Raw genomic sequence first — 27,919 nt, 5'->3', positions numbered from 1 at the left:
CAGTATGCCGGCATGGAAATCCTTTTCTCCTCTGACTACCTCAGCAAAAAATGGTGTATATATACCCAAAGTGGTACCCCCTGGGGATATACCTTGCTGTGTCATGTCGGACTAGGATGACCGAAGGAATGACCTTTATACGTAATAGAAAATACTTTTATTTGATTTCTTTAAAATCATAAAAGGGTGGAACAAACCACCAAAATACATAAGACATCAAAGCCATTGATCGAGTTAAAAAGCATTAGAGAGAAAACATGTTTGGAATTGTGTGTATAAAGGAGAACAAACTTCAAGATAATAGATTCAAACTGTACACGGACTGGCTTGCTTCTCCAGGATATAATAAACTGCAAGTGCTGAGAGCAACGATTGAAAATGAGTAAGTAAAGCAATTCCGTGTTGTCCAGTCCAGTTCAGTTCAGTCATTCTTATCTAGTTCTTTCGCCACTATATTCCAAAGTTTTATTGCCTTGCAGGACTGTTGAACTGACGAGCCTCTGAGACATTTTATGACAGCCCCTCTCCATGTCCTTATTTGTTCTCTCTTCAGTGTTTCCCGAAGGAGAGTTTTCCGGGTGTCTTGTAGCACAGGACAAATACATAGAAGGTGTAGTAGTCACTCATCTCCTTGTCCGCAGAGGGGGCATTCCTTTGTTGTCCATGTCCATTTCCATTTTGGAGTGAGATCTTCCAAGGGGGATAATCCCAGTCTTAGTAGGGTCAAGTTTAGCTTTTTTTTGGTATGAGAAATGTTCTGACAAATACGATTGGGGTTTCAACGTTTTGTAAGATTGCATCACAGCCCATGCATGAGGTTTGTGGGCCAGGGCGGCTTTGTCTATTAGTAGTGAGTGTTGTTTGATGGCTTTGTTGGCTGCATTTTTTAACCCAGAGTTGGTTGTTATTGTAAGCCAAGCCGCATCTAGCTTTCGTGCAGAAAGAGATTCCTTTAAGACTGGGAATACGGATTTGCTTAGCCTGGATTGTTTTTCGATCTCCTACCAGCAAAAATGGGCTAAGGTGTTGTCTTCTGCTGCCCTCATCCTCCAATTGTATTTGACCAATGCTCCTTGTCTTGCAGGTATCTGTTTTTTTAGACCAGATTCTAGTCTTATCTGCGCTTGTGAAATGTGACGGGGAATTGAGAACAATTTCTTAAAGAGACTGGATTGAGCTGTGTTTAAAACTGTTAAATCCTTCGCATTTATAATTTCTGATCCGTACGATATGGATGGTAGAAATTTCGCCGCAATGACCTTTAGCAAATGGTTTGTAAAACAACTGCTGAGTTTTTTCTGCAAGATTTTGAATGTGAATAGCAGTTGCTTTGCTTTTATTGGTCCTTGGTCCAGGTGTTAAAGTTGAGGTGGCGATCTAGATGGAACCCCAGATATTTGTATGTGTCCACCTGGGATAAGGGTTTGTCATTTAACGTCCAGATGAATTTGGGGCGTTTTTTGTGGCAGTTAGAAAAGCACATGACCTTTGATTTTTGATGGTTAATTACTAATTGAGCAGAGGTGGTGTATGCTGCTAGATGGATAATCAGCTGCTGCAAACCTAGGGGCATTTGAGATAAGAGGACGATATTGTCCGCGTATACTTACTTTTGATGTTTTCTCCAATTTTGGGGGGAGTCGTCTGATACATAGTTATTATGCAGGAGATGGTAGGCCTGCTGTCCTGCTGTGATTCCAAGAATCCTCATGCATAATGAATGAGGTTTAAGCTTTTTGGAGAAAACCCCATGTCCTCTTTGGACATTACTGTAACTAGGTAAAGGTCAGTGATAAGAATCGTTCTCTATGTAATGGTAGGGGAGAATATAGGTGAAAGGAGACTACCTGAGCCTATATTGGGGTACCTATATGGAACATAAAAGGTTATGTATAATATTGGTCTCTGCTATGCTCAATCATGGTTTATATTCATTCCATACTATTGTTATTTGTAATTGTATCATTTTTGTTCTGAAAAATGACATTGTCTGTTTTCTACATGACCTTTACTTACATACACCCATGTCACAAAAATACCTCTTTTTTATAAATCATAGGTTCAATGCATTGTATTGCAAAACTACTTGGGACATGCTAAATATTTTTGTTAAACCTTGTGAGAAGGCATACTTTTTTTTAATTTTGTGACTTTGCATGGGTCCAGATCTATGTAGCAAATTGCTTTTGGTTGGTCATTGTCTTTTTATGCAATAAATAAAATGTTTTTACACTGTTGCAGATGTGCACACTGGTGGCTGGTGATAGTTTTTACATCTCCCTCACGGCGTTTCCGTATTTACTTCTTTTTTGCCACTGAACAGTGACAGTCACTCTGCTGGTGAAGTTTTCAACATCTAGTATGACGGATGAGACATGTATGATCTTTAAACATACGGTACAATTTCTTTCCTAATTTGCTATACCAAGCCGAATATCAATAATCGTAGCAGTGTTTTGTTCACTTCCGTTATAAATGTTTGTTCTTTTTTAACCCTTGCACTTAATCTATTTTACCTTGTCCCTTTTTTGACACTGAACGTTTTTATAATTGACCCTTCTTTAAGATTGATTTGTTTTGACAAGGGGATACCACAAGGCCCTATTTGTCCACGTAAAAAGTAATTAAAGAAAAGGGGTAACCCTGTGTCCCTCAGAACCTGGGTAATTAAATGTTAAGCAAAAGAATGGTTCTGTTGGGAAAGACACATTACTTTGAAACTGCTTGTTAATGCAAACAAGAATACGTGCTCTCTGGTACACATGCAGATTGAGAAATAAATGCTCAAAATAACAGGTCATGAGATCAAGAGATTATATTTATGCAATTTATATCAGAATTCATCCATTTTATATCTGAATTGCTTCATTCAATGATAAAATATAATGCATGGTAAGACCGTCAGAAAAAGTGCAGTTATGTGACATTTAGTGAGTAGTGCTCAATAAGTGAAAAAATGTACAGTGAGAAGAGATTTCCTATATACAAGTGTTTCATTGGCCAGATGCTGATTTGCAGCCAAGGATTCCTAGTGTTCCTATTGGGATCCTGGTGGCTCTGGACCTATGACAAGCGTCGATGTTTCGACCTTTATGTGCCCCAGTCGGTGGTCGCGGCGGGTCTTTCTCAAGACAGGGATGCGGTTGAGTAATGGTGACAGTCTGAAATTATAATGGAGACTGTGTATCAGAGAGGCTGTAAGTGCACTAGAAGTTGCACCCAAAGGGTGCCCATACGGCAATTGTTATTCGCCGCATCCTCTACCTGCATGTCGGGTTCTCCCCCACACGCCCCACCAATCCACCACACAGCTTCATCTGCCATAAAATGTGCGCTGTACTGAATTCCCGACCCCTCCTCCATAGATACGATTGGGCACCGCACCGCGCTGATTCAGGCTGAGACTCGCCGGTCTGAAGCACAAGTGAGTACCAGAATCTCACCCCAGACCCTTTGGGTGCAACTTCTAGTGAACTTACAGCCTCTCTGAAACACAGTCTCCATTATAATTTCAGACTGTCACCATTACTCACCCGCATCCCTGTCTTGAGAAAGACCCGCCGCGACCACCGACTGGGGCGCATATGGGTCGAAACGTCGACGTTTGTCATAGGTCCAGAACCACCAGGATCCCAATAGGAAAACTAGGAATCCTTGGCTGCAAATCAGCATCTGGGCAATGAAACACTTGTATATATTTGTATATAGGAAATCTCTTCTCACTGTACATTTTTTCACTTATTGAGCACTACTCACTAAATGTCACATAACTGCACTTTTTCTGACGGTCTTATCATGCATTATATGTTATCATTGAATGAAGCAATTCAGATATAAAATGGATGAATTCTGATATAAATTGCATAAATATAATCTCTTGATCTTATGACCTGTTATTTTGAGCATTTATTTCTCAATCATTATGTGTACCAGAGAGCACGTATTCTTGTTTGCATTAACAAGCAGTTTCAAAGTAATGTGTCTTACCCAACAGAACCATTCTTGTGCTTAACCACATAAAAAGTAAATCATGAAATGTTGTCTTTGGGCACAGACCCACACTAAAATATACTGACAGCACTTTTTTATATGCCAAATTTTTACCTGATGCTTGTCAACTGACTCTTTGTGCAGTTTTGGATTACCAAATAGACAAAGTAGGCACCGGCCTATGGGCCTCACTCCTTTTATGGGCCCCGCGATAACGGATCGAAATATTATTAATTAGATCTTAAAAGAAAATTACAATAAAGCTTTCCTAAATTGTTTCCAATTCATTTTTATTTAATAACATTAATAATTGTAAATATTTATTTGTGTGTAATAAAATTTGTTTATTAAAATTGTTGGTTGTTAAAACTAAAAACGTATTAGGAAATAATTTGCGAGGGGGTCCCTGAAATTACGACTGCCTAGGAGCCTCCACAGGGTTTAATCCGGCACTGGCTTTGTTTCCTGATGATGACCTTTTGAATCACTCCCCTGTGTTAAAATGCCGACACAACAAGTGAACCTAAGAGAAATTTGGTGGAAAGTCATTGGCCCTAGCATGCAGAAAGAAATCCTTAATGTGCACTGTATCCTCATAAATATCTACCTTCCCTACTCCTATGGTCCATAGACATAAACTTACCTCTGTTCCCTTTGTTTTGCCCTTATCATTAAGGGGGTAATTTAGAGGTTGGTCCACCCAAAAAGGGTGGATGCCCCATAGGCCAACCTGCAGTTTCCCTTTACCCCAATTAGAGGTAGGATTACTGCTAGATATCTCCCAATGCACCCTCAGCTGGCTCCACCATTGGAAACCCGTTATCTGCCAGTTCGAATGCTAAAAGAAAGCCATGTAATGGTGGTGGTAGCATCAGCTTATTTAGGGCGTGGTGACAGTGTCTGTATTTACCTGCCCAGCAGCGCCTTGTAAGGCATAATGGCTCAAATGCGCAGAGAGAAAACTTCCTGTGCTTCAGGGCCATGGTGGTGGGCTTTTTCTTGTATTAAACAAAGACACTTCTGCTTTTACAGATTGTTAGTTAATGCAAAAAAAAATTGCTGAATTGGCAAATAACGCAGACCTGCTCAACATTCAGTTCTACGTAAGTGCATCGACGACACAGGATGATGCGCCTAATGCAGAGATACATACCCACTAGGCACGTAGGAATCACTCAGTATGATGCACGGTCCTCTGCCAGGGGAACAGAGGCCACAGTCTAGGCTGAACTTCCAGGCTAGTGGTCCACCCGCCCGTATCTAAATGATCACCAAAGAGTATAGTGCCCACTTTTTCCACATTGTCTGCCGCATAAGATAAAAAATAAAGGGAATGTTAATGCTTTGCATTTAAATTATTGTGATGTGTGTCTCCCAATCAAACAACCTAATAACTTGAAGATGTTTGCACACTCAGTAACTAAAGCATTGGTTGGATTTGTACTTGAAAAATTAGAAGGAACCATTGATGTTGTTGTACTTGGCGTCAGGCAGAGCATAACATGCAGGAACTCCCGCTATGACGCACTTGACCTTGACTCAGCACGTGTTTTACAAATGCACCAATGCCAGGCAAAGTATTCCTGGACCCTCACCTTGGGAACCAAACAGCCTTTAGAGATCACCTTGACAGTCAGAATGTCAGTCATACAGAATAGTGATGCTCAGCGGGAACAAACCAAACAGACAGAAATCAGTGGGGACGAAAAAAAGAGTGGTAATGGGTTTCTGGGACTTGTCAGCAATGTTACAGAGAGGAAGACATCAGAAAGAATATGAGAATCCTTTATTAGAAGCCTTTAGTAGATGACTGGCTGCCAAGACTAGCAGCATGTCTACCTACCACGGCTGGAGCTCTCACTTGCAACCGTCAAAAGGACACTAATGTAGTAGTCCACTCAAATTAAATACACACTGAACACAGGTCATAACAGAGTCACCATAAAAGAGTTAATAGCACATAGTTAATAGCACATATCAAGCTATTAGAAATAGCAATGTTTTTTATATTTTTACAATATTGTGTAAACTCTATTTTTGTCAAAGGGATTATTAGCATAAATGTGATCAGTAATATCTAGCCTGAGCATCACCATGTCCCCTCAATAAATAGGCATTGACCAAATCCAATAGGTCTTGCCTTTGCTCACTATTGGCTTTGTCAATGATTTAATTTGATTTTGATTTCATTAACAGTTTGATATCATGGCAATAAGGCAACACAAACATTCCATATACATACAGATCAAAATACACCATCCTACTTAAAATAATCTCCAATTAATCTAAAAACATTGCTATAATATTCTACAAAATACCAACACTTTATACAGAATGAAACCATAAAAATGTATCATGCAAGTATATTTATACAAAAATACTGTTATTAAAAAAGGGCAACTAAGAAATACCAGTTGCAGCCAATGTAGGTAAGAGTGGTGGGGCAGGGTTGGGGGGGGAGTCGACAGTTGACAACGCGGGAAAATACAAAAGAAAACCACTAGCCTTCTGCTCACCGCATCACCGCCTCGGCGATACAGCAAGAGCAAGATAAGTGGTTTTCTCTTTTTTTAAAAACATTTTCCCTCGTTGTCGTCTGCCGACTCCCCCTCCCCCACCCCGCCCCACAGATCCTACCTGCACCGGCCGTCACTGAAAAATACCACTACCTTTATACGATATAAACCCCTAACTATACAAAATGTAAATACGTTTGTGCAAAGAGGCTATGATTGTGCAAAAAATACAATTATAAGTGGAAGGGGAAAAAACATTGCTTTTATGCCAAATAAACAATAGCAATACAACATATAAATAGATTTGTGCAAATATGCTATTATAACAAGAGGGACTCAAAAGGTTTCTACACATTACGGCATGCGTCCAATCCAAAAGCATGGATGAGCCTCCGTGATCCTGTACCATCCTTCTAATACAATAGGCCTCTCTACTCAATTGACCATTCATCAACTATAGACAGAAATTTTCATACCGCATGACACAATGCTATATTATCACATCTTAAAATTTCTAGGAGTAAATCACTTGTACGATGAGCCTGCAAAATTCTAAAAACTGGGAACAGCAATGTTCTTCTGCCATTATCGAAACATGTGCGAATTATAAGTAAGTGCAAAAAGGTTAGTGATGCCTTTCGGCAAAAGGGGCCCTCAACTCTTTCCTCCCCTGCTTGTCTAGACCACTTCCATCTTACAAAGGCTGAGACGTGCCCCAATGTAACCTACAGGGCCCACCTTCTAATACAACCACTTTTTATGTCCCACAGGTAAGGTTGATTATGCCCCCTATAGTTTGGCTCCTGTAGATGATACAGATTATCTCTGCTACACACATCCTCTATATCACTCTTCCTACAGCATTTTTTCACTAGGATTTTTTATGTTTGTTTTTGCTGTTTCCTAGACACATTTTGAAGCTCTGCCCCTGCAGGGAAACCCTAATGTTGAAGGGATTAACGACCCATTGATAAGCCTGCTGCTGATGATTTTTTTTATTGTTTGCCTTAAGGAACCCTCATCAGCCATAAGGAGACTAAACCAATAATCAAGGAGCCGTTGTTTATATTAAATATTACACTGGTAAGGCCCAGCTCTAGCCTCAGGGCACTATTTACAGAACCTCTGGGCAGGCCAACCCACTTTTTCTAAGTATTCATTTCTATGATCTGAACCCTCCTCAGATATTTTACTGGCAAAACCTCACAGCCATATAGTAACAGACTAACAATGTGTTGCTTTAGACATATTCTTCTGTTTTGTATAACATTTGTAAAGTGATGATTATTCATGAATATGATGAAAATATGATGAACTGTTGGATTTTACTCGATTTCGCTCAAAGTCGTCAAAAAACCCTTGTAGTTGTATTGTTCTCGATATAAATGTTTCTTATTTCCCTCTGCTTTGCTCAATAAAAAAACCAAAAAACAATGTGTTGCTTTATAGGTCTGAGGACTTCGATGGACTTATGACCCAATACTAAGTCCATCCTTTACAAAGCACCTGCAATAGTTTTAGCACGCAGCCCTGATGGTCAATATGAGGCTTAAAATTAAGATTATATCTAGAAAGGAGACCAAGATAACGAAATATCTTTACCACCTCTAGATTGCCGTTTAACAACCACTTCATCCTCTTATTCTGAACCATTCCTTTTGAAAAGACCATCACTTTAGCTTTTTGCCGTATTTATTTCCAGATCCTTGTCCTTACAATAATCCGGAAAAGCATCTAATTGCCTCCGAAGGTCAACCAGTGTAACGTCCCACAACGCCTTATCATCGGCATAAACAATACTGATATGGCTTCGTTACCTATTTTAGGTGGAAAAGAACGAACCTGGTTTAAACCTATCAATGAATCAGCAATGTATATGGAGAACAGGAGCGGGGCCATCATACACCCCTGCCTCAAACCATTGGGGGGTATCGATTTTTCTTGACAAAGTTCCCTCACACCCTAATTCGACCCTGGGTCATGGACCTTCATGTAATTGAATAACCAGCTTTAGTAATCCAGGGGACACTACCACTTCCTCATCTTCTCCTACTGTAGAGGCCTATTTATAGTGTCAATGATTTTAGCCATGGTGTACAGCTTCCCTGATGCTCTGGAGCATGGCTAAAAGAGAGAGGGGAGCCAATATTGTAGGCATGCACCAATCATGCACGCACCTACAAAACGATGTAAACGCCTTTTATGTTTTAGCTTGTGGCTCTGAGTTGGCTAGCTAAACAAAAATAAAAAAAGAGTAGCACAAGCAGGTGGGAGGGAAGGAAGCAACATGGATGGGGGAAGCACCTCAAGGGATTGGAATCAAGGCTGGCGGGTTAGGAAAGCAACAGGAGGCTGCGGGGGAGCAACACAGAAGGCAGGAGAAAAAACACAGGGGTGTAGATGTGAAGAAGCAACACAGAGGGCACAGAAGCAAACAGAGAGACTGAAATGTGGAGCAGACGAAACAAACAGATGAGAGCGCACAACAAGGACAAGCGAGAAACAGAGGGTGGGGGAGAAGCACACGTGGGCAAGTGAAAAAAGGAGGAAGGGCAAGGAGAATCACCTGAGCAGAGAAAGATCAACACAAGCACCGCAGAGGTGGAGAGCACAAAAGGGAGACAGCTGGAAAACACATGCACTCTAGTGAAGGACTTAAAACATAGTGCCTGAAAAATGAGTACTGGAAGGACAAAAGTAATGAGTCCATGCTCCATGGCAGGGACAACACATGAAGAGAAAGTAAAGCCCAGATAAGCTATTAATAAGAAGCAAGCACATGAGAGTGTCAATAAGCTAAACAATAAAAAGTAATGGGAAGTCATTAAGCCCATTGTAAGTTGAAAATATGTCTGGCAGCCCAGAGTGCATGTGCTGTCTAGTATGAGAGACCTAAAAAGGTAATTGATCCATGATATAACATCTCAAAAATCCCTTGCAGTGCTGCAGCCAGAAGGCCCTAATACAAGTAAGAAATATTTCCACCCCACCCCCTGGTTCAGAAGTAGAAACATCTATAATTGGGGTACAGTGGGTCCCTTACACCCACTGGCCACCACTGCAGCTGCATTATTTATAGGTGCACCCTGCCTCCCTGCCACTGTATTATGTACAGTGCTCCATCTCTGCAGCTAGTTTTGGGCTCTATGAATCCTAATACAGAATAAAAAAAAGGTCTTTGAAAAAGAAGCTTTACAAAAAGGATCAATCCTGCACAAAATGTCACTGAGTAAGCTTTCTTTACACAGTCAGATATTTTATTCAATATTCCACATAAGGACGTATGTGCTGTATTTATTTATTTAATTATTTGGGGGCGGTCTGGCTTCTTGCCTTTCACCTACTTCAAAGGTCTAAACAATATTGCCGTGGATCCACTCACCTGCATCCCGTCATGGGTTGTGCAAAATACTGAAGTACCTCTGTCTGCGTTCTTATTTAGAAGATAGCTTAAGAAGAGAATGGGACATAGTTTTTGGAGGGTTTGTTTCTTTCTGTGAAGGGACGTTATATTGGTGCAGAGTGAAGGCCTCATTGAAAAGTTTCTTCTTGGGGGCTACTTTGAAACTTGGCAAAGTGGGATCCTCAGAACTGGGCATCAATGATCAGTGGTGGTGGTGGTGCTGGGGGGGTTTAAGGAAAAAAAAGGAAACATTAAAACAAAAATAAACGTACCTTACTGGCGGCAGCCTCTCCTCTGTCCTTCTTCCACAATACAGGAACAGGAAGCACCAGGCTTCCAGACTCCTCTAGCCAATCAAGATGCTGCTATGTAGCGGATGTAGCGACGTGATTGGTCTGAGTCTTGTGGCCCCGTGCTCAGACAGGGAATGGGAGCCTGGGCATGTTCCTCACCAGACTGTGCATTACAGCCTGTTGGGGAACATGCACAGTGCGCATGGCTCTTTGACTGGACCGAGACGGCCGGCTAAACCTTTATGCGCACTTGGGGAGTGCCTCCCACTCCTCCCTCACCTTCAAGACCGAAGACTGGAAACAGGCAGAAGTCAGACCCCTGCTCAAGAAACCATCAGCTGATCCCACGGACCTCAAGAACTGCCGGCCCATCTCGCTCCTCCCCTTCACTGCAACAGTCGCCAAAAAACCCATCAACGCACAACTAACCAAGTTCCTTGAAGACAACTCCATCCTCAACCCCTCTCAATCTGGATTCCGCAGTAACCTCTGCACCAAGACCGCCCTACTCACTGCCACAGACGACATCCGCACCCTACTCGACCTATCAGCAGCTTTCGACACCTTCTCCCACCGCACTCTCGTCGCCAGACTCCACGCCGCCGGCATACAAGGAACCGCCCTCGACTGGATCCGCTCGTTCCTCACTGGCAGAAGCCAGAGGATCAGACAGCCACTCTTCCTCTCCGAACCCACGGAAACCAACTGAGGGGTACCCCAGGGATCTTCGCTCAGCCCTACCCTCTTCAACATCTATATGGCCCCCCTCGCTGCCATCGCCAGACAACACGGCCTCAGCATATTGTCCTACGCCGACAACACCCAACTCATCCTCTCCCTCACCAAGGACCCCACCACTACCAGACTCAGATTCCAGGAAGGAATGCAAGACATTGCATCCTGGATGAGAAACAGCTGCCTGAAGCTCAAATCGAAGAAGACAGAAGTCCTCGTCCTCGGACCCACCCCGGCAGCATGGAACAACACCTGGTGGCCAATCGCCCATGGCACCCCTCCCACCCCCACTGACCTGCTCTTTGGACAGCCCAACCCACCCAGCACCTGGAGATCCAATATAAATAAAAATGATAATAACCTGGAGTTTTATCATTTTATTTTTCTTATGGGGCAATTCTTCTCTGCCAGAGTTGAGTATCAAGGGCCTAATCATACTGAACGATTCTGTGTTATAAAAGTTCTGCTTACAAGCTCCTGGACAGTTCCTGTGTGAATTACACCATACTGTCCACATCTCCACTTCTCAAGGACTGGCCAAAAGGGACTCATAGCTCACCTAAAAGCTCAGAGTCTCAGTGTTTGGTGGCCGTACCATGCTTGGAGGCCTGCAAAATTTACAAATGGACACAAGCAAGCACATTGTATTTGCAGTCTCTAGGTATTTATTTCCTATGTGGCGAATGTGGAGGAAAAATGTTTTACTACTGGCCGTTTGATAGGGTAATAACAATGTAAGGCTGTTAGGAGAACCTCAATTGTGGGATTGGTGTCTGGAATGATACTCCAGTTTTTTTAACTCTAATCTACTAGCTTGCTGAGAGCCCTGATGCCTTGTATCAAATATATGAATTTACTATTTGGCCTCTAAAAATCAAAGCTTCTCTTTCAACTGAATCTATGATGCATGCGATAGGATTCCCTTGTAAGAACTGGTCCATTGAAAGTACTTATTATGCAGTCAAAAAGAGAATTTCAGAGCATGCGAGAACTATAGCTAACAAAGACTTTAAATATAGCACAGTGAAATATTTTTTAGAACCGCATGACAGCAACTGCAATGTCATGGATTGGAGAAGTCTAGAATCAAGGTATATTATAGATTTGGGCTGGCGGTAGACCAGAGGCTTGAACCAGGATGAAGAACTGTATGTGTATTGTGAAATGTTCAGACAAATAGCCTTTATCTACTTGTTTTAAATATGTATTTTATAATATGAGCCTGAACGCTCCAATGAATTGTATGTAATGTTGTGATGCTTTAATGGTTCATTTTTACAAATCGAATAAAGCTTAAGAACTTTATTTAATTGAATATATTTTATGTGATAGATTAAGAAACACAAGACTAATAATTTGGTCTGCGAGATGAAATAAAATATTTCATTACTAAACCTCTGTCTAGCATTGAAATGTTGTTTAAAATGTCTGATTCTGTGAAGACATAGGTTCGAGGGACAAATTGTTGAGAGATATGCTGGGATGGATTTTGTTAATATCATTACCTAAATGACTGTCATTGTGAGAGGTCAGGAAGCAGTTGTAGGGTGTAGCTTGTTTGGACCCATAGTGATCGACTATATTAAAGTCCTCCATTGGTCAGCAGTTAATGGCAGATCTCTACAGTGATTACATTCCTGTTCAGTTGGTAATGGATTGTTTACTTGTTGTGGACTGGTACAGTACTGGGTGATAGACATGACCCATGGCAGTTTTTTCGTATGTGAGTGCAACAGTGTTAAGCAGTATAGGGAATTATTGTGCAGCATGTAAGAGCTACAATTGACTGCCAAACCGCTGAGTGTTATGGTGATACAATTAGTGTAGGCCAGCAAGATTATGTAATGTAATTTGTATTGTGTTGAGTCTGTTCTTCTAGCAGTTTCTTGTTGCTGTTAAAAGTGTCATCCCTCTATAACACCCTCTCCCCATCCCACATCCCCTGCCCCCCTCTCCAGTCTTCCATTTTGGGTTTTCAATGGAGGCCGCCTTTGGTGCTTGAGACCAGGGTTCGAGCCTTGGGGTCGCGTCCACATCCTGTGGTTCTGGGCAAATCACTTAATCTCCCCGTGCCTGAATGTGTAATGTAAATACGGTGCTCATGTAAAGCGCTCCAATACCTTCGGGTCGAGTTTGCGCTATATAAATATGCAACAAAAAAATGCTATTGGGTCTGAAATCTCGGTCCCTAAGTAGAATGTACCAGCCTACCTCTAGTCCTTTGTCTATCTCACACTGCAAGACTTGTAAACCTCTTCATTGGAAAGACTTCCCACTACCTACAGGTACTCTAATTCAGACAGGTTTCTAGTCCTCAAAGGGGTTGTGGCCAGGATACTTCTTACCTGGAGCTGTGGGGTTCTGCCACTGCATGCCAGCAGATAGTATTAATGTGTGAAGTCCAAGCGAGTGCACCCAGAGACCCTTCAAACAGATGTGGCACACCATGGCAGAGGCGCACAGTGAGATCACCTGGTCACAGACCTGCTTTCCTGTCTCCAATTCACAAAGCCACTTGTATGGGTACATTGAACTTATGCCCACTAATGGACTTTTCACAACTGTAAAGCCAGGTTTAATCCATGACCAGAATGCTGAAGAATGTTTGTGAAAACTGACAACTCACAACCATTTTCAAAGCCCGTTCCAGGGGTGGGAGTAAAATCTTTTTTTTAGGATGGGAAGAGAACACCCCGAAAACAGATAGCGGTGTAGGGCAAGGGGTTTCTCTATGGAGATAAATATTTTGCCTTGTGAACAAAATCTTCAAGGTGCAGTCATACAAATGTGATATATTTTCAGCTGCATACACATACATCGGGTGCCTTTACACAAACAGGAATGTCTTCTCATTGTCGTAAGTGTCAAACGTGAGGAAGACGTGGACTAATAGCATTCTTGCTAACAAGAGCTGGCATTGCCCATGCAAAGTGCAATAGCCCCTATGAGCAGGATATTCTGCATTTTATGTTTTTATGTAAATTGTATGATTTTCCCCGTAAGCGTTATCTGGTCCCCCTTTTAAAGAAACTTAATTTTTATCAGATCAGACCAGCCATGATGTATTTACAATTATTATATAGTGATTGTATCCCTTTTGTATTGGAGTTTTTAAAAGGAATGGTCAGGAATCGGCTACATTTAGAGCCCTGAACTCCTTCATCCAAGGGCTAGACCCCTCTATTTCAATAATCCTTGGAGGGGATTTTAACTGCCAATTTGAACCTCTGGGCAGTCTAGAACTGGGTGATCAAGATGAGGTAGATGCACTATGGCATATCCCGGATCCGAACATTGCCCCTGTCAGGGCGTGGACACCTCTTGTGCTCCAAATAAAATGTTTCTCCCTTGCGACATCCCTGCGGGCGTGCAATGGGAGACTGGACCCTGACCGCCCAGCAAAGGCAACTTTTAATCGGGCAAATAAAACAACCATCATTGATTACCTAATGGTGGATGCTAAAAACTGGGATAAACTGAAAGAATTTAGGGTAATTCAAAGACAGGACAGTGACCACATTGCCCTGGTAGTAACTTTCAAACCAGGGTCATTTGGTTTAACCACCTCTGATCACATATCTGCCACGATGATACTCCCTCTCACGCTAACCAACAATAGAAGGAGGGTTAAGTGGCCTCACCTTGTAGATTCAACCTTGAAGCTTGCCAAAATCTACCAACTCGCTATCCCTTTTCTAGAGCAGATGGGTGACTCGCCTGGTTGGCAGCAGGCACTAGATACGCATAAACAGCTAGTCGAGGTACTAGGGGATGTGTTTTATCCCATAAGCAGAATTAAGCAGCATGTCCCAAAAACACACCCCTGGTTCAACGATGCGTGCAGGAACTCGAAAAAGGAGCTCCTTGGGGCAATCAAGGCTAAAGATAGAGAGAATATTAGGGTAGCTAGACTGACTTAAAAAAAGGAGCCGACCAGGGGTAAAAGAGAGTGGGAAGAAGACAGGTGGGAAGAACTCAGACGTGCCCTTGTGACAAAAGATGCCAAACTATTCTGGGCATTAGTAAATTCCGGTGCAAATGATGGCAGGGGGACCCCTCTACCAAATATCCCCGCCTCAATGTGGGAGGCGCATTTCTCTGCACTCTACACGGGCCCTGTGACTGGCTACAGCAACCATCTAGATAGGTCTGGGACGCCAGAGCTAGAAGGTTCCACCTGGATCTCTCCTGCCCAAAGCCCCCCGCACGAGTGTCGACTGCGGGGGGCCTTGGGCATGGGATACCAGGTGGACCATAGGGACACCGAGACGAGGATGGCCCCGAGAAATGGCGAGAGTATCTCGGCTAAGGAGGTGGAGACTGCAATTATTAGACAACTCCCTAACAAAGCCCCAGGCCTCGACAGGGTACCGGGTCATCTTTTCCGTTCCCAGCCAAAGATCTGGGCTCCGTACCTAACTGTATTATTTAATGCAGTCCTATTGGGGGCAAAGATACCTGACACCTGGGCGGGGGCCGAAATTGTCCCCATTTTCAAGAAGGGGTCCCCTTTGGAGCCGTCAAATTATAGACCAATAAGTCTCCTGGACACTACCCAGAAACTGATGGGCCGGATACTCCTGGATAGAATACTGGGATGGGCGGAGGAGTATGAAGTAATGTCTACCCTGAAGGCCGGTTTTAGATCTGGGATCTCGACCATGGACCAACTCTTTAGGCTGCAGGTCCTCTTTTGGAAGACCGTAAGTATCGAGGGTGGCAGCCTCTACTTGGTCTTCGTCGACCTGCGGGCCGCTTTCGACCTTGTGCCGAGGGAGAGTTTATGGAGGGTCCTTAAAGACCTCGGCCTTCCTCTCTATCTATTGGAGGTCCTGAAGCGGTTTCATGAAGGGAACTATGCCCGGGTGAGGTGCGGGAAGAACGGAGAACTATCTGCACGTTTCCCTGTAACTAGAGGCGTCCGCCAGGGCTGTGCCCTGGCTCCTACGCTCTTTAGTCTTTTCATAAATGGTCTGGTGGGGGAACTAGATAGAGTCAGGGATAGTGATGCCCCCTGGTTGGCGTCAGGTCGGGTGCCTGCTCTGATGTTCGCAGACGACACCCTATTGTTGTCGCGAACATCAACAGGCATCCAGCGGGTTCTGGACGGTTTTGTTTTATTCTGCGCTTCGCGGGGACTCGAGATTAATCTAGAGAAAACGAAATTTATGATCTTCGGTCCCCCGAAACGCACCCGCCCTAGCCCTACACTAAACGGCACCCCGCTCGAAAGGGTGAGAACCTTTGTATACCTGGGGGTCACCTTGACTGATGACTTTGGTTGGGGCCCACAGGTAGCCAAATCTACCCCAAAGCTCTCACAGATATTAGGGGGTATAGGTAAGTTCCAGCGGTCAACGTAATTTAAGCCAGTCTCCCCAGCGCTTGAAATTTATAGTGTTCAAGCTAGACCTGCTGTAACCTACGGTGCAGAACTTTGGGGACATTCAAGCATAGTAAGCCTTCTCAGGGTTGAACGGGCCTTTATGAGGAATCTGGGTGGTCTACCCCAAAGCACCCCGCTCATACCCTTGAGATTTGATCTAGGTGTGGAGCCCATCTCTGAACTACTAGCGGCCCGACCCCTCCTGTATTGGAGAAGGCTCTGGACAGTACCTGAGCTTGCGGACTACAGAGCTGAGTTCGCTGCTGTCTGGGGGTCCTTGAGGAGTAAGAAAATATCCTGGCTGCTCCACATTAAAACTATTGCTTATCGAATCGGAATGCCCCAAATATGGGAGTCCCCGACGGAGAGCTGCCCAGTGGTGCGGAGAACTGAGCTGCTGGCCTCTCTGAGGCACTATAACCTAAGTCTGCTGCATCGCCTGCCAAGTATGGGCAGGTTGTCTTCGGAATTCTTGCAGGTAAAACTTGTGCCCAGAACGGAGGAATTTTTGGACCAAATCGAACCTCCCCTTGCAAGAAAACTATATACACAATTAAGGCACGGTTGCCTGCCACTTGGGGCCTTGACCTGCAAATGGGCAGGTCAAGAGGAGGGAATTTGCCCTGTCTGCAACAATAGCAAAGAAGACATTCCCCATGTTTATTTTTTTTGCCCCGCTTATAGTGCAATTCGGAGAGCCTGGCTGGTACCACTATGTAGAAATCTGGGACTAAACCATTGTGCTCAAGCTGTTAGAATTTTAATATTTGATACATCCCCCCTCATTGTGTTTTCGGTCTCCCGCTTTCTGTATAGTATGTGGCGTAAAAGGTCCACCTTGAAATTGTGACTAATTTTTAACGATGACTACTTTGTTGATAACTGATTGTTTAATACTGTCTTAACCATTGGTTCTTAATTATTTATGTATTTTATTGTATGTACATATTTTATCTGTGCTTTTATGGTCGTCGACCGAAATAAAGTTATCAATGATGATGATTGTATCCCTTTTGTATTGGAGTTTTTAAAATTAGCTCTTAAATATAGAACATTTCTAGATTTATAATGAATTTTGTTCAAACCTCATTTTACAATATATCTAACAAACTTCAACAAAGAATGAACTGTTACAAATTGCTGCTAAACTAGTATTGTTGTATCTTTATGATGGCTTTTTTCTAATAATGAATTTTTATCCCGTTGCATTTGTTTGTGTACTTTTATGGTTTGTAAAAACAAAACCGAAATAAAGTGTTATTGAATTGAATTGAATAGTACAGGCACTACCCTTTACAAGTACAGCAGGTCCCATGAGAAGAGCAGGCACTACCCATTACAGCAACCAGTAGTAAAGTATGGGCACTGCCCTTTATCAGTACATAAGGCCCGATTAAAAGTACCAGCGCTGCCCATTAGAAGTACACTAGACCCCATGAAAAATGCTGGTACAGCCTAATACAAGTGTACCAGCCCCCAGGAGTGACACTGGTTCTGCCCATTACTGCATGATTAGAAGCATTCCCACTGCCCATTACAAGTATACCAGCCTTGTGAGAACAACTGATACTGCCCATTACAACATGATAAGAAGCACTGATACTGCCCATTACAAGCATACGAGTCCACCATGAAAAGAGCTGGTACTGCCCAATACAACAGACAGATGTACAATTACGGGCACTGCCCATCGCAAGCATGTATTATTTATTTATTTATTTATTTTATCGATTTTTAGAGCGCGCAAATACCCGAGGGTGTCTCGGCGCTATTGTTGCAGAACTCCCTGGCGGATAGGTGGGGAATTAGGCTGAGAACAACCAAGTTTTCAGTTTTTTTCTGAAGTTGAGCAGAGTTGGAGCACATTTGATGTGGAGAGGGAGTGTGTTCCATAGTTTGGCAGTGGCAACCGTGAAACGTTTGTCTCCCCAGTTAACCCTCCTTGTACGGGGGACTCTTAGCAGGTGAGCCGAGGATGAACGTAATGTCCTTGGGTGTTCGAGCGGGCAGAAGGCTTGTCTTAGGAATAGGGGACCGTGGTTGTGTATAGCTTTGTAAGCTATACATAAAGCTTTAAATTTGATGCGGCTCCTCAACGGCAGCCAGTGTAGCTGTCGGATGTAGGGGGAGACAGATGCAAATTTGGGAATGGATAGCAGGGTCCTAGCTGCTGCATTTTGCACTGTCTGTAATTTGTTAAGGACCTTTTGTTGTGCGTTGAGAAGCAGGGCATTGCAATAATCAGTTTTAGAAAAAACTAATGTACTGACTAAGGTTTTGCCTGCAGAAGATGGTAGGTAAGGGATTAGTTTTTTGATCCTTTTTAAAATGTGGAAGGAGGATGAAACCACCGAGTTGGCGTGCTGCTGGAATGACATTTTGTTATCAAAGACAACCCCCAGGTTTCGTACTTTAGATACTGGTTCCGGAGGTTGTCCCATCTGGTGGGGCCACCATTGTGGAGACCAGGTTGGCTGTAGTCTCCCGAATGTCATCACCTCTGTCTTATCAGAATTTAGCTTAAGACAGTTTGATGACATCCAGGAGCTTATCGCCTTCATTCCAGTTTGGAAATTCGCAGCTACAGCTGTGCCATCGTCGTATACGGACAACACCAGTTGTGTATCGTCTGCGTATGAAGTGAGGAGGATTCCGTGGGATTTGATGACCCTCGCTAAGTCGGACACGTATATATTAAACAGTGTCGGGCTTAGCGAGGATCCCTGTGGTACACCGCAAGGCAGGGAAAAGGTCTGGGAGGTGTATTGGCCTAGCTTCACCGTTTGTGGGCGGTTGGACAAAAATGAGGCGAGAAGCTCCTTAGCTTTGCCTTTTATCCCTATGGCCGCGACACGGTCGATCAAGGTGGCATGATCGACCGTGTCGAAGGCTGCGGACAAATCTAAAAGTATCAAGATTGCGGCTCCTCCATTGTCCATAGTGGACCGTATCTCGTCCGCAGCTTTTAGGAGCGCAGTCTCCGTGCCATGTCCCTGACGGAACCCAAACTGGGTGTCATCCAGTAGGTTGTTGTTGTGAATAAAGGTTGACAACTGGAGGTTCATGATTTTTTCAAAAATCTTGGCCGGGAATGGGAGGCATGCAATGGGCCTGTAGCTGGCCGGAAGGGAGGGGTCTAGACTGGGCTTTTTGAGTAAAGGTTTGATAATGGCTTCCTTCCATACCGAAGGGTAGGTGCCGGATGTGAACATTGCATTGCAAATGGTAGTTAGTGATGGCGCAATAGTTTCTGAAATGAGGTTGAGAACGCCTGGAGGGCACGGATCCAAAGGTGAGCCAGATCTGGTTTGGGCGATCAAGGGTTGGATGACTTCTACCGAGGTGTTTTCAAAGGCTACAAATTTTGGGGTTTTATCGGCGGTGGATTATCCGATAGAAGTTAAAGAAGGGTCAGGCAAAAAAGTGGAAAAAATAGCTCTGACCTTATCCTCAAAAAATGTGGCCAATGCGTCTGAAAGGGCCTGAGATCCCTCTGACCGGGGTAGCAGAGGATTGGACAGATATGTTACCACCTGGAACAATTTCCCTGGAGAATTTTTAGCCTCATTGATTTGGTTGGTGTAGTAGGTGGTTTTTTCAGCTATTAAGAGTTTTTTGTAGTTAGAAAGGGCGTTTTTGTAGGTGATCTTGTCAGAGTTATTGAAGTGGCGACGCCACTGCCTTTCTAAGTTTCTGCAGTATTGACGCTGTAATCTGAGCGATTCAGAGAACCAGGGGGCTGATGGGAGTTTTCTGTTCCGGTGAGAAGTTCTTATGGGTGCTAGCTTGTTACATGCTTCGTTCAGATTATTCAGGTAGGTATCCGAAGCTGCTGTGGGGTCCTGTTTATTTAGCCGAGGGCTTTCATGTACCATCTGGATGAGCTGGTCAAGATTAATATTCTTCCAGTCTCTGAAATTCGTAGACCGAGAATTTGTCTGGGGGGGGGGGGGTCCGGAATTAATGGGAACGGAGAAGCATATTGCAGAGTGATCTGTCCAAATTAAAGGGAAGACCTTAGTGATAGAGATCTCCATGTTGTTAGTGAAGAGACCGTCTAGAGTGTGTCCTGCTGAATGTGTGGGTAGTTTAACAATTTGTAACAGACCAGCTGCCTCTAGATCACCGAGTATTGTTGCAGTATCGGGGTCTTCAAGAGATTCAAGATGAAAATTGAAATCACCCAAGATTCTAAAGTGTGGGGATCCAATTGACGTCTCAATGACTTTATCTAAGAGTGAGATAAATTTCGATCTGGATCCTGGGGGGCGGTAAATTAGCATGCCTTTAAAAGTTGTTTTACTGGAGAGGCATATGGCAAAAAGGAGAGCCTCGCATTTAGAGAAAGTAGTCTCTGTTGTAATTAGTTTAAGGTGGTCTTTATGAATAATCGCTATTCCACCGCCTTTCCTTAATGGTCTGTCTAACTTACTTACACAGTAGTTATTAGGCGTAGCGTCTCTGAAGTCAGGGCCAGAAGATTCGTCTCCCCATGTCTCGGTGATAAATAGTATGTCTAATTTATGTGAATCTATGAAATCAGCGATTTCAAATTTGTGTTTTGGTAGAGAACGCACATTTATGAGAGCTGCTGACACTGAACGAGGAGGGATTGTGGGATGTACAGGCCGAGTCTCAGTGCAGGTGGGACATTTAAGCGGTCCTATCCACGGGTTGTGATAATTGAGGAGGGGTAAAGAGTGGGCTTTCTCAGCAATAGATTTAATGCTAAGGAGTTCAGCAAAGGAGTAGGATAGTGGCGGTGAGTTGGTGGTGGGCCGGGAGCAAGATGGTGCAGGGGGGGTGGCCCTAGGCCCGTCCTCGGCGCGGACGAGCGCAGACGAGCTTGCCTTATGCGCGCCTTCGGCGCGCAATCGTCACGCCCGCTGCGCTCCCGGTTCCTGTACATGTAAATAGTGGTGGAATGGCTGGCTGTGGGCGTGAGCAGTTTAGAGGGGCGTGGCCTGTGGCCGAAGGGCGGCGTTGCTGTGGCAACCCTCTCCGCATCAGCAATCAATCTGCTGGGCGGTGGTCGGGTGCGAGCAGCGACGCGAGTGCCTCAAAATCAATTGACACAATAATACAGTTCTAAAAGTAAGTGCAAGTTTTAAAATGCAGTTTTAAAATTAAGGCGAGCGAGCATAAATCTCCCGGCTTCCGCCTCAGGAGAGAGTCTGAAACAACAGCGCTTGTGGTCAGCGCGATCCTATTTGAAGGCTGGCTGTGGGCGTGAGCATGCCAGGCCCCCATGAGGAGTGCTGGTACTGCCCATTACAAGTAAACTAGAGCCCATAAACAGAGCTGGTACTGCCCATTACAATATGATGAGAAGCATTGATACTGCCCATAACAAGTGTTGCAGATCACAAAAAAGAGTGCTGTACCTCAGTGATACATTGTATAAAAAGCATATGCACAAATGTGATAACTGTGATACCTGTGTGTTCATGCAAAGCTCAAGTTTTCGCACAAATCTCAAATTTCAGGCAATTCTGCTTTTTGGAATCAAATTTATATTTAAGGTGTACGGGAGAGAAGGGGACAAGGTAGCACATTCCCTCTCCTGTAAAACTATTAAGAACGTGTGCGGTCTACCTCATGAAAGACGGTTAGTACATGATAATGACAAAATATCGCATCACTGTGCTTTCAACATCTCTCTAGTTTAACTAACACACCTAATCTAACTGAATTGTGGGGCAAGAACGGACAGCAGGGCCTCCTTTACAATATTTTGCCGAAGTACAGCATTGCGAGCCTTCCTTCTGCGTCGCCCTACGGCAAAGAAAGGGTAAGAAAGCGCCATATCTATCAGATATGAAGCATTTCTGTCCTCTTCCCTGTGCTGGCTCTCAATTGACTGTCATGTGCCAATGCAAAAACCCTGGCACCATGGTGCAAGGGTATCTGCTTTGTAGGGTTGTTTGTTTTTGTGCAGGAGAAGACACCTTCCTGCGCAAAAAGAATCAATGGAGGGGATGCTGCTGAATGCAGCACACACAGAAAGAGGAAAAAACGAGGAGAAATAATGTTATTTCTCCACATTGCACCTCCCCTATGCCTGCCCTGGGTAGGCATAGGCTTTTGACACATTTTCAGGTGTACCACTTGTAAATCTGGGAATGTGTCAGATGACCTGGGTGTTACGTGGGAACACCCACTGTAACTCCAATGGCACGCCTCCCCATCATAGTGTAAAGCAACTCAAAGACTCACGCTGCATTGCCTCACTCCATATATACAAGGCCATGAAAAGTCACACAGGGTGGCTTTATGTGGCCTTGTAGATATGGCTAAGCCCTGTGCACAACTGGAAGGTAACTAAAAGTGGCGTTCTGGCGGTGCACAAGGCTTGTAAATGAGCCCCCGGATGTTGTTGGTTGTATAAAGGTGATGTTGACAACGATGATGAGGATTACTCTGAAGAGTATAAGAAAAAATGACTCCTTTAGTTAAATAAGCAACAATTAATTCTGATTAGTTCCATCTCACAAAATCTTCTGTAAGTCTTGACAAAGGTATAGAGCTTTATTGACATGAACTGATGTTTTACTACTTACTGTTTCCTTTCTTGAAACAAACCCATTGCCAATATTTCATAAAAATGTAAAATTAAAACAATTATGAAAGGTAAAAAGGTACCAAAGTAGTCTATTTTCCATATCTTAGGAACCTAACATCCAGACTATGAAACATCGCATGACGCTTTTGCAGCATCCTCTCAAGATGTAGTTAACTTGGATATGTTTTTCATCCACATAATGTAACGGATACATTTCCATAACCATTGCCTATCCAGGCAAACAGATTAAATACTTGAATATTAAGAGTGTGGTTCTTAATTTGAAGAAATGAAACAGTGAAGCTTGCCAACCCTAAGCCACTGCTTAAAAGTTTCTCACCCTAGGTCAGTGATAAACTCTCACATTTTGAACGAACTATCCATGTCTACCAAATCACCAACAACATTACCACCTTCTTTTAACCTTTATCATAGCGTATGTACTTTTTTTAAATAATAAAATAAGGTTGTTCCTAAATATTTAAAATTTCGAACACATTTACTTTTCCCCACATAACGCTTCATCATCCCCTACCTTTGCAAGGTCCCTAACAACCTGTGTATTGCCTTTGGCACTAAACTAACTACTATGTGGGTAAGTACAACCGGCCTTCAACATATATTAACTCCACACTATTGACCGTGACTATATAATCAAGGTAAGCATAGAGGGATCTACAAATGAACTATTGCATCTTCCTTGACCATGTAAGATATTCAGGGCTGTGTGGTTGACATACGTGTAAGTTGACACTCATATATGTGCACAAGACTGACCAATAAGTACAAGTTAGAATTAAGGCCATACATCGTTTGGAAAGAGGTCATAAAGAAGTGTGCTCTGAACACTGCAAAGTCTTTTGGGCAGCCAAAGTGTACCCCTCGAGATGAACGGACAAGCATACTACAGTGACAAGCATTGGCAAAGCCAAAAGACTTTCCTATGTGAGAGCTATTGGCTTTGCCAATGTCGTTTAGCCTTGTTGTACAGCAGCATGACTAATAGTCAGAATTGCTGAAAGTTAGTGGTGTGGTGTAGAGTAGAGTGTCGTCGAGGAGGGTCACGTGTAGGGGCATACAGTAGCGTAGAGTGGAGAGGCCTAGAGTGGAATGGGGTACAGTGGAGTGGAGTGGCGTAGAGGGAAGTGGAGTGGCATAGAGTAAAGTAAAGTAGAGTTACGTAGAATGGCTTAGAATAACACAGAGTGGAGTGGAGGGGCATAGAGTGTAGTAGCATAGAGTAGATTAGAGTGGCGTAGAGTACTACAGTTGTGCATGTAAGTAACTAAAGCCTCAATAGGTACAGCAGATTAGGTGAAAGCAACATAAATAAGAAGCTGTATGTCTGTTTTAAAAGTAGGATAGCACATTGCAGTCCAGGAATATTACCATACGCTTATAAAATACTAAACATAGTGTGTTGCTAAAACACAAGGAAGAACAAACACGAAGAAGATCACATGTGCTTGGTCTACACTCCAGGGAAGAGCTAACACAAGAAAGGAAGGAAAGCCTACAGGAGCTAAGCCATCGAAAGATTGCTAATGAGAGTGATAATAGAAACAACTAATGGTATGCAGTGGTTGGGGTGTAAGCCCACTGAATTGTAAACAATATGTCTTGCAGCACAGTGCATGCAATGTGGAGGCGGAACCTAAAATGTTACAAATTATATGGGATGTAATTCATGGTGTCCAGTTGGGTGCTTCACAATAAATGTTATGCTGTTTCAGTAAAATCAAAGCATAGCTCAATTGTTTCTAAGACCTGCCACTGTTATTGTAACCAAATCACAGCACAGCACGGGTAATCGTCATTATACAACATTTTGCTTTTTTTTCTCAAAGCTATCTGGAAAGTGGAAAGAAGTGATCAGAGGAATCGTTAATGGGAAGTTACCATCCACTTCAGCTGATGACTAAACTCAACCCTGGTTGTTAAATTGAGCTTTAGTCCTACCCACAGAAGACTGCGAGGAAGAGGAGGCGGTGGACCCTGAGTAGGAAGACGGATTTCCAAACAAAGGATACTTCAGGTCAGTCCTAAGGCTTCTTGTGCTCCAATGTATCCTTTTCGGACAGGATGAGATGCAAACCCTTCCTTCAGTATCGCTCTTCTACAAAAGGAAGTAGTGAAACGTAGTTTGACACTGATGGTGCACGATAACCCCAAAATGTAAACAGTAGTAGTAGAGACTGGTAAAGTGTGGTTCAGGTGGTAGCTTCCTACTTGTTGAGGATCTGAGGAGTGATGCTATTCCAGGTCAACCCCAACTACACCACGGATTTGGAATAGCCATCCTGCAGCATCCTGGTGCCTAGAGCTCACATGATTGGGATGGAAAGCCACTGAACATCCTTACACGATCTACACTCAGGTTTGAGCCCAAGGACATGCAATGCAATACTATGAGGGTCAGGAATAAAGAACTTCAGTAGACCGTGACCCAACTGTTCCAGATGTCTGCTGCCGCCATTACTCGCTAGTTTTCACCAACACTAACATGAGCAAATAAAACAGCTAGTTAACTAGAGAAGTTTATTCTACTAACCATTCAGACTGAAAAAGGTTTTTTAGATGTATTTATTTTGGCATGGGTTAAGTCTAGAATAACATTGAACACCATATATCACGATTGCTGGCTACTGCTTCTCCTACTCTGTACACATGCATTTCACTTCATACAATATGTACTCCAGGACTTACTTCAAATCCTTTCCTGTTCTTCAGTCTTTTCTTGTTCAGTTTCTTACAGGCATACATCTTGCCTGTCGCCATCATCTGGGACGCAGACACCTCCCCGAACCCTCCTTTACCCAAGATCCGAAAGTCCATGAACCAGTCTTCTCCAACGGGCTGGGCCTCCAGCCATTTCCACTGGAGGAACTTGGAGAACTGGGCACTCTCCTTATACTGCTGGTAGGCGTTGTCCTTCAAGTAGTTGATGGTAGACTGGAGAACTTGCTTGAAGAGGTTATCTGGAACATGCTTACAGTCCTCTTTCACTTTCAAGATAACTTTCTCATCCAAGTATTTACAGAAGAGTTTTGCGCTGGATTCAAGATACTTGTTAGAGATTCTTTGGGCTTTTTGGAGGCGGTCTTCGTCCTCAGCAGTGTCATAGTCCTCCGCATCATTCCAGACCTCCAGAGCAGGTTTATGCTGTGGAATCAAAGCAAGGTACTCCTGGAACAAACGTTTGCCAATGGGCTGCTTAACACAGATGCTCTCAAATTCCAAATCAATCCCATTTTCCAGATGCTGGCATTCAGAAATTGGAGGGAGCCTGAGCTTTGAGTGGTATCTTTTGTTTCTTGTCGCCTGAGCATTGAAGCCTCCATCAAAGCTCCCGCGCGCAGTGATGTAGGCAGAGTTGGCTACAACCGTTTCCAATGCCCCGAAATCCATTATCAATCGACTAGTCTCCTAAACTAGACATTAACTGGCCAGCTGGAGGGAATCTGCGTGGGACAATGAAGAGGAAGGATATTTAGGAGTGCAGAGCAGCACAGTCCTTCCTGTCCAGGCTTAGCAAAATTCCGCCATTTTAGAATTATGTTCTAAGTCTTGAAAAAAGATCATCTAGATCGTATGAGTTTGGGCAAGTCTAACAAAAGTCCCCTTTCCTATTTTAGGCATTTGGAGGAAAGTGCAGCGGCATAAAAGCAACAGTTGCTTGCATTAATCTGGGAGCTCGAACAAAGCTAATCCAAATCCCCTCATGTACAGAGGCAGCATGCTTTAGAAGAGCTGGTCCAATGGAGGCCGAGGGAAGTAATACCCCTGACTCAACACCTCTCTAAACTCATTATCCACTTAGGAGGATAATTCTACTCTCCCTCTCTAGGGAAGAAAGGCCTGCGTCCTGACTGCTTATTTCGTTTTTTGTCAACACTCTTGTTACATTTACATAATGCGTGTTTACTTCTTTCTTTTAAACCTGTAAAAAGAGACAGGGTTTTGAAGATACTCCTGAGGTGACGGCGTATCTGTTTCTGTGCGCAAAGCTTTAATTTAGTGTGCGTGGCTAGGTTCTGAGGAAATGCATGTTGTATTTATTTTAAATGCGTGGCGGTTTTTCTGCCAAATCAGCAATACATTTGAAGGAGGCACTTTACAGAATGAGGCACGGATTGTTTGTTGTTGAACGCACTCTGGCCAGAATTACGATTTTTTTTCACGTAGCGCACTGCAGCAGACGCAAATGCTGCACTACGGAATAGGAGAGAGGAAGAGAGCACTCTATTTACTAAAATAAGGCAGTCTCCCACCCTCTTACTAGCCCAGGCGCTGAAATCAGCTGCTCTGCACCACAGAGACACCTTTGCGCCATAGTGCAAGGCAGTGCTTAATTTGAACCGGTGGTTTCCGGTGCTCAGCACCGGCATCTATTTGCCAATATTGGCGCTATGGCAGTCTGCAACATGGTGGCGTGGTTAGCCTAATTTAGAGATGAGCTCAACAACAGGTATTTATGAATTAGTTACACGTTAAAAATGACTAATAGCAGTCACCCAAACCAGTCTTGTAGCTTTGGGGACCTGGAATAGCCCTAATTGTCACCCCTGTAGGAGTGCGATGGTTAGTAGTTGTGTTGGTTATGTCACTGGCAGCGCTCGCAGGGGTATTGATTGCTGCAAGCTGCAGGGGCCCCGTGAGGAGGGAGGGCCCTGACACGTATTTATTTACAAATGAAGCACTGGTGCAAGGGCGTCTCCGTGAGTCTAGCAAAGATTTTATACCAGAAGGAACCCTTCCAGTACAAAATACTATGCACAGACTGACTTTAGCCATTTCCCCACTTTGTATGTGTGCTGTAAAGTGCAGCACACGTACAAAGTCAGAAAAGAAAGGAGAAATGAAAGCATTTCTCCTTCCTTGCGCCTACTTGAAAACGGCACCGTTTTCTCACGCTAAACCCAATATACTTTATTTAGCAAATTTGGTTTAGCGTGTGAAAACTTGGGTGGTTGCATGGGAATGCTCATGCACCACCCTTACCACCCCATGACGCATTACTTTTCCGTTATTTCC

General features: G+C 43.6%; 1 protein-coding gene across 1 annotated transcript in view; it reads right to left on the bottom strand.

The window, feature by feature from the left end:
• GRK1 (G protein-coupled receptor kinase 1) overlaps nt 1-26,298 on the bottom strand; it is a 636,766-nt gene extending 610,468 nt beyond the window's left edge. The window contains exon 1 of the mRNA XM_078658078.1: nt 25,592-26,298. Within this exon, the coding sequence (XP_078514204.1) occupies nt 25,592-26,293 (702 nt within the window). The 5' untranslated portion in view covers nt 26,294-26,298. The remainder of the gene's footprint in view (nt 1-25,591) is intronic.
• Nucleotides 26,299-27,919: the final 1,621 nt, after the last annotated feature.

This window comes from Lissotriton helveticus, chromosome 8 (assembly GCF_964261635.1).
Source record: "Lissotriton helveticus chromosome 8, aLisHel1.1, whole genome shotgun sequence".
In the NCBI taxonomy this organism is placed as follows: Eukaryota; Metazoa; Chordata; class Amphibia; order Caudata; family Salamandridae; genus Lissotriton; species Lissotriton helveticus.
The sequence above is the reverse complement of the archived record's forward strand: the minus strand, read 5'-3'. Positions and strand labels throughout refer to the sequence as shown.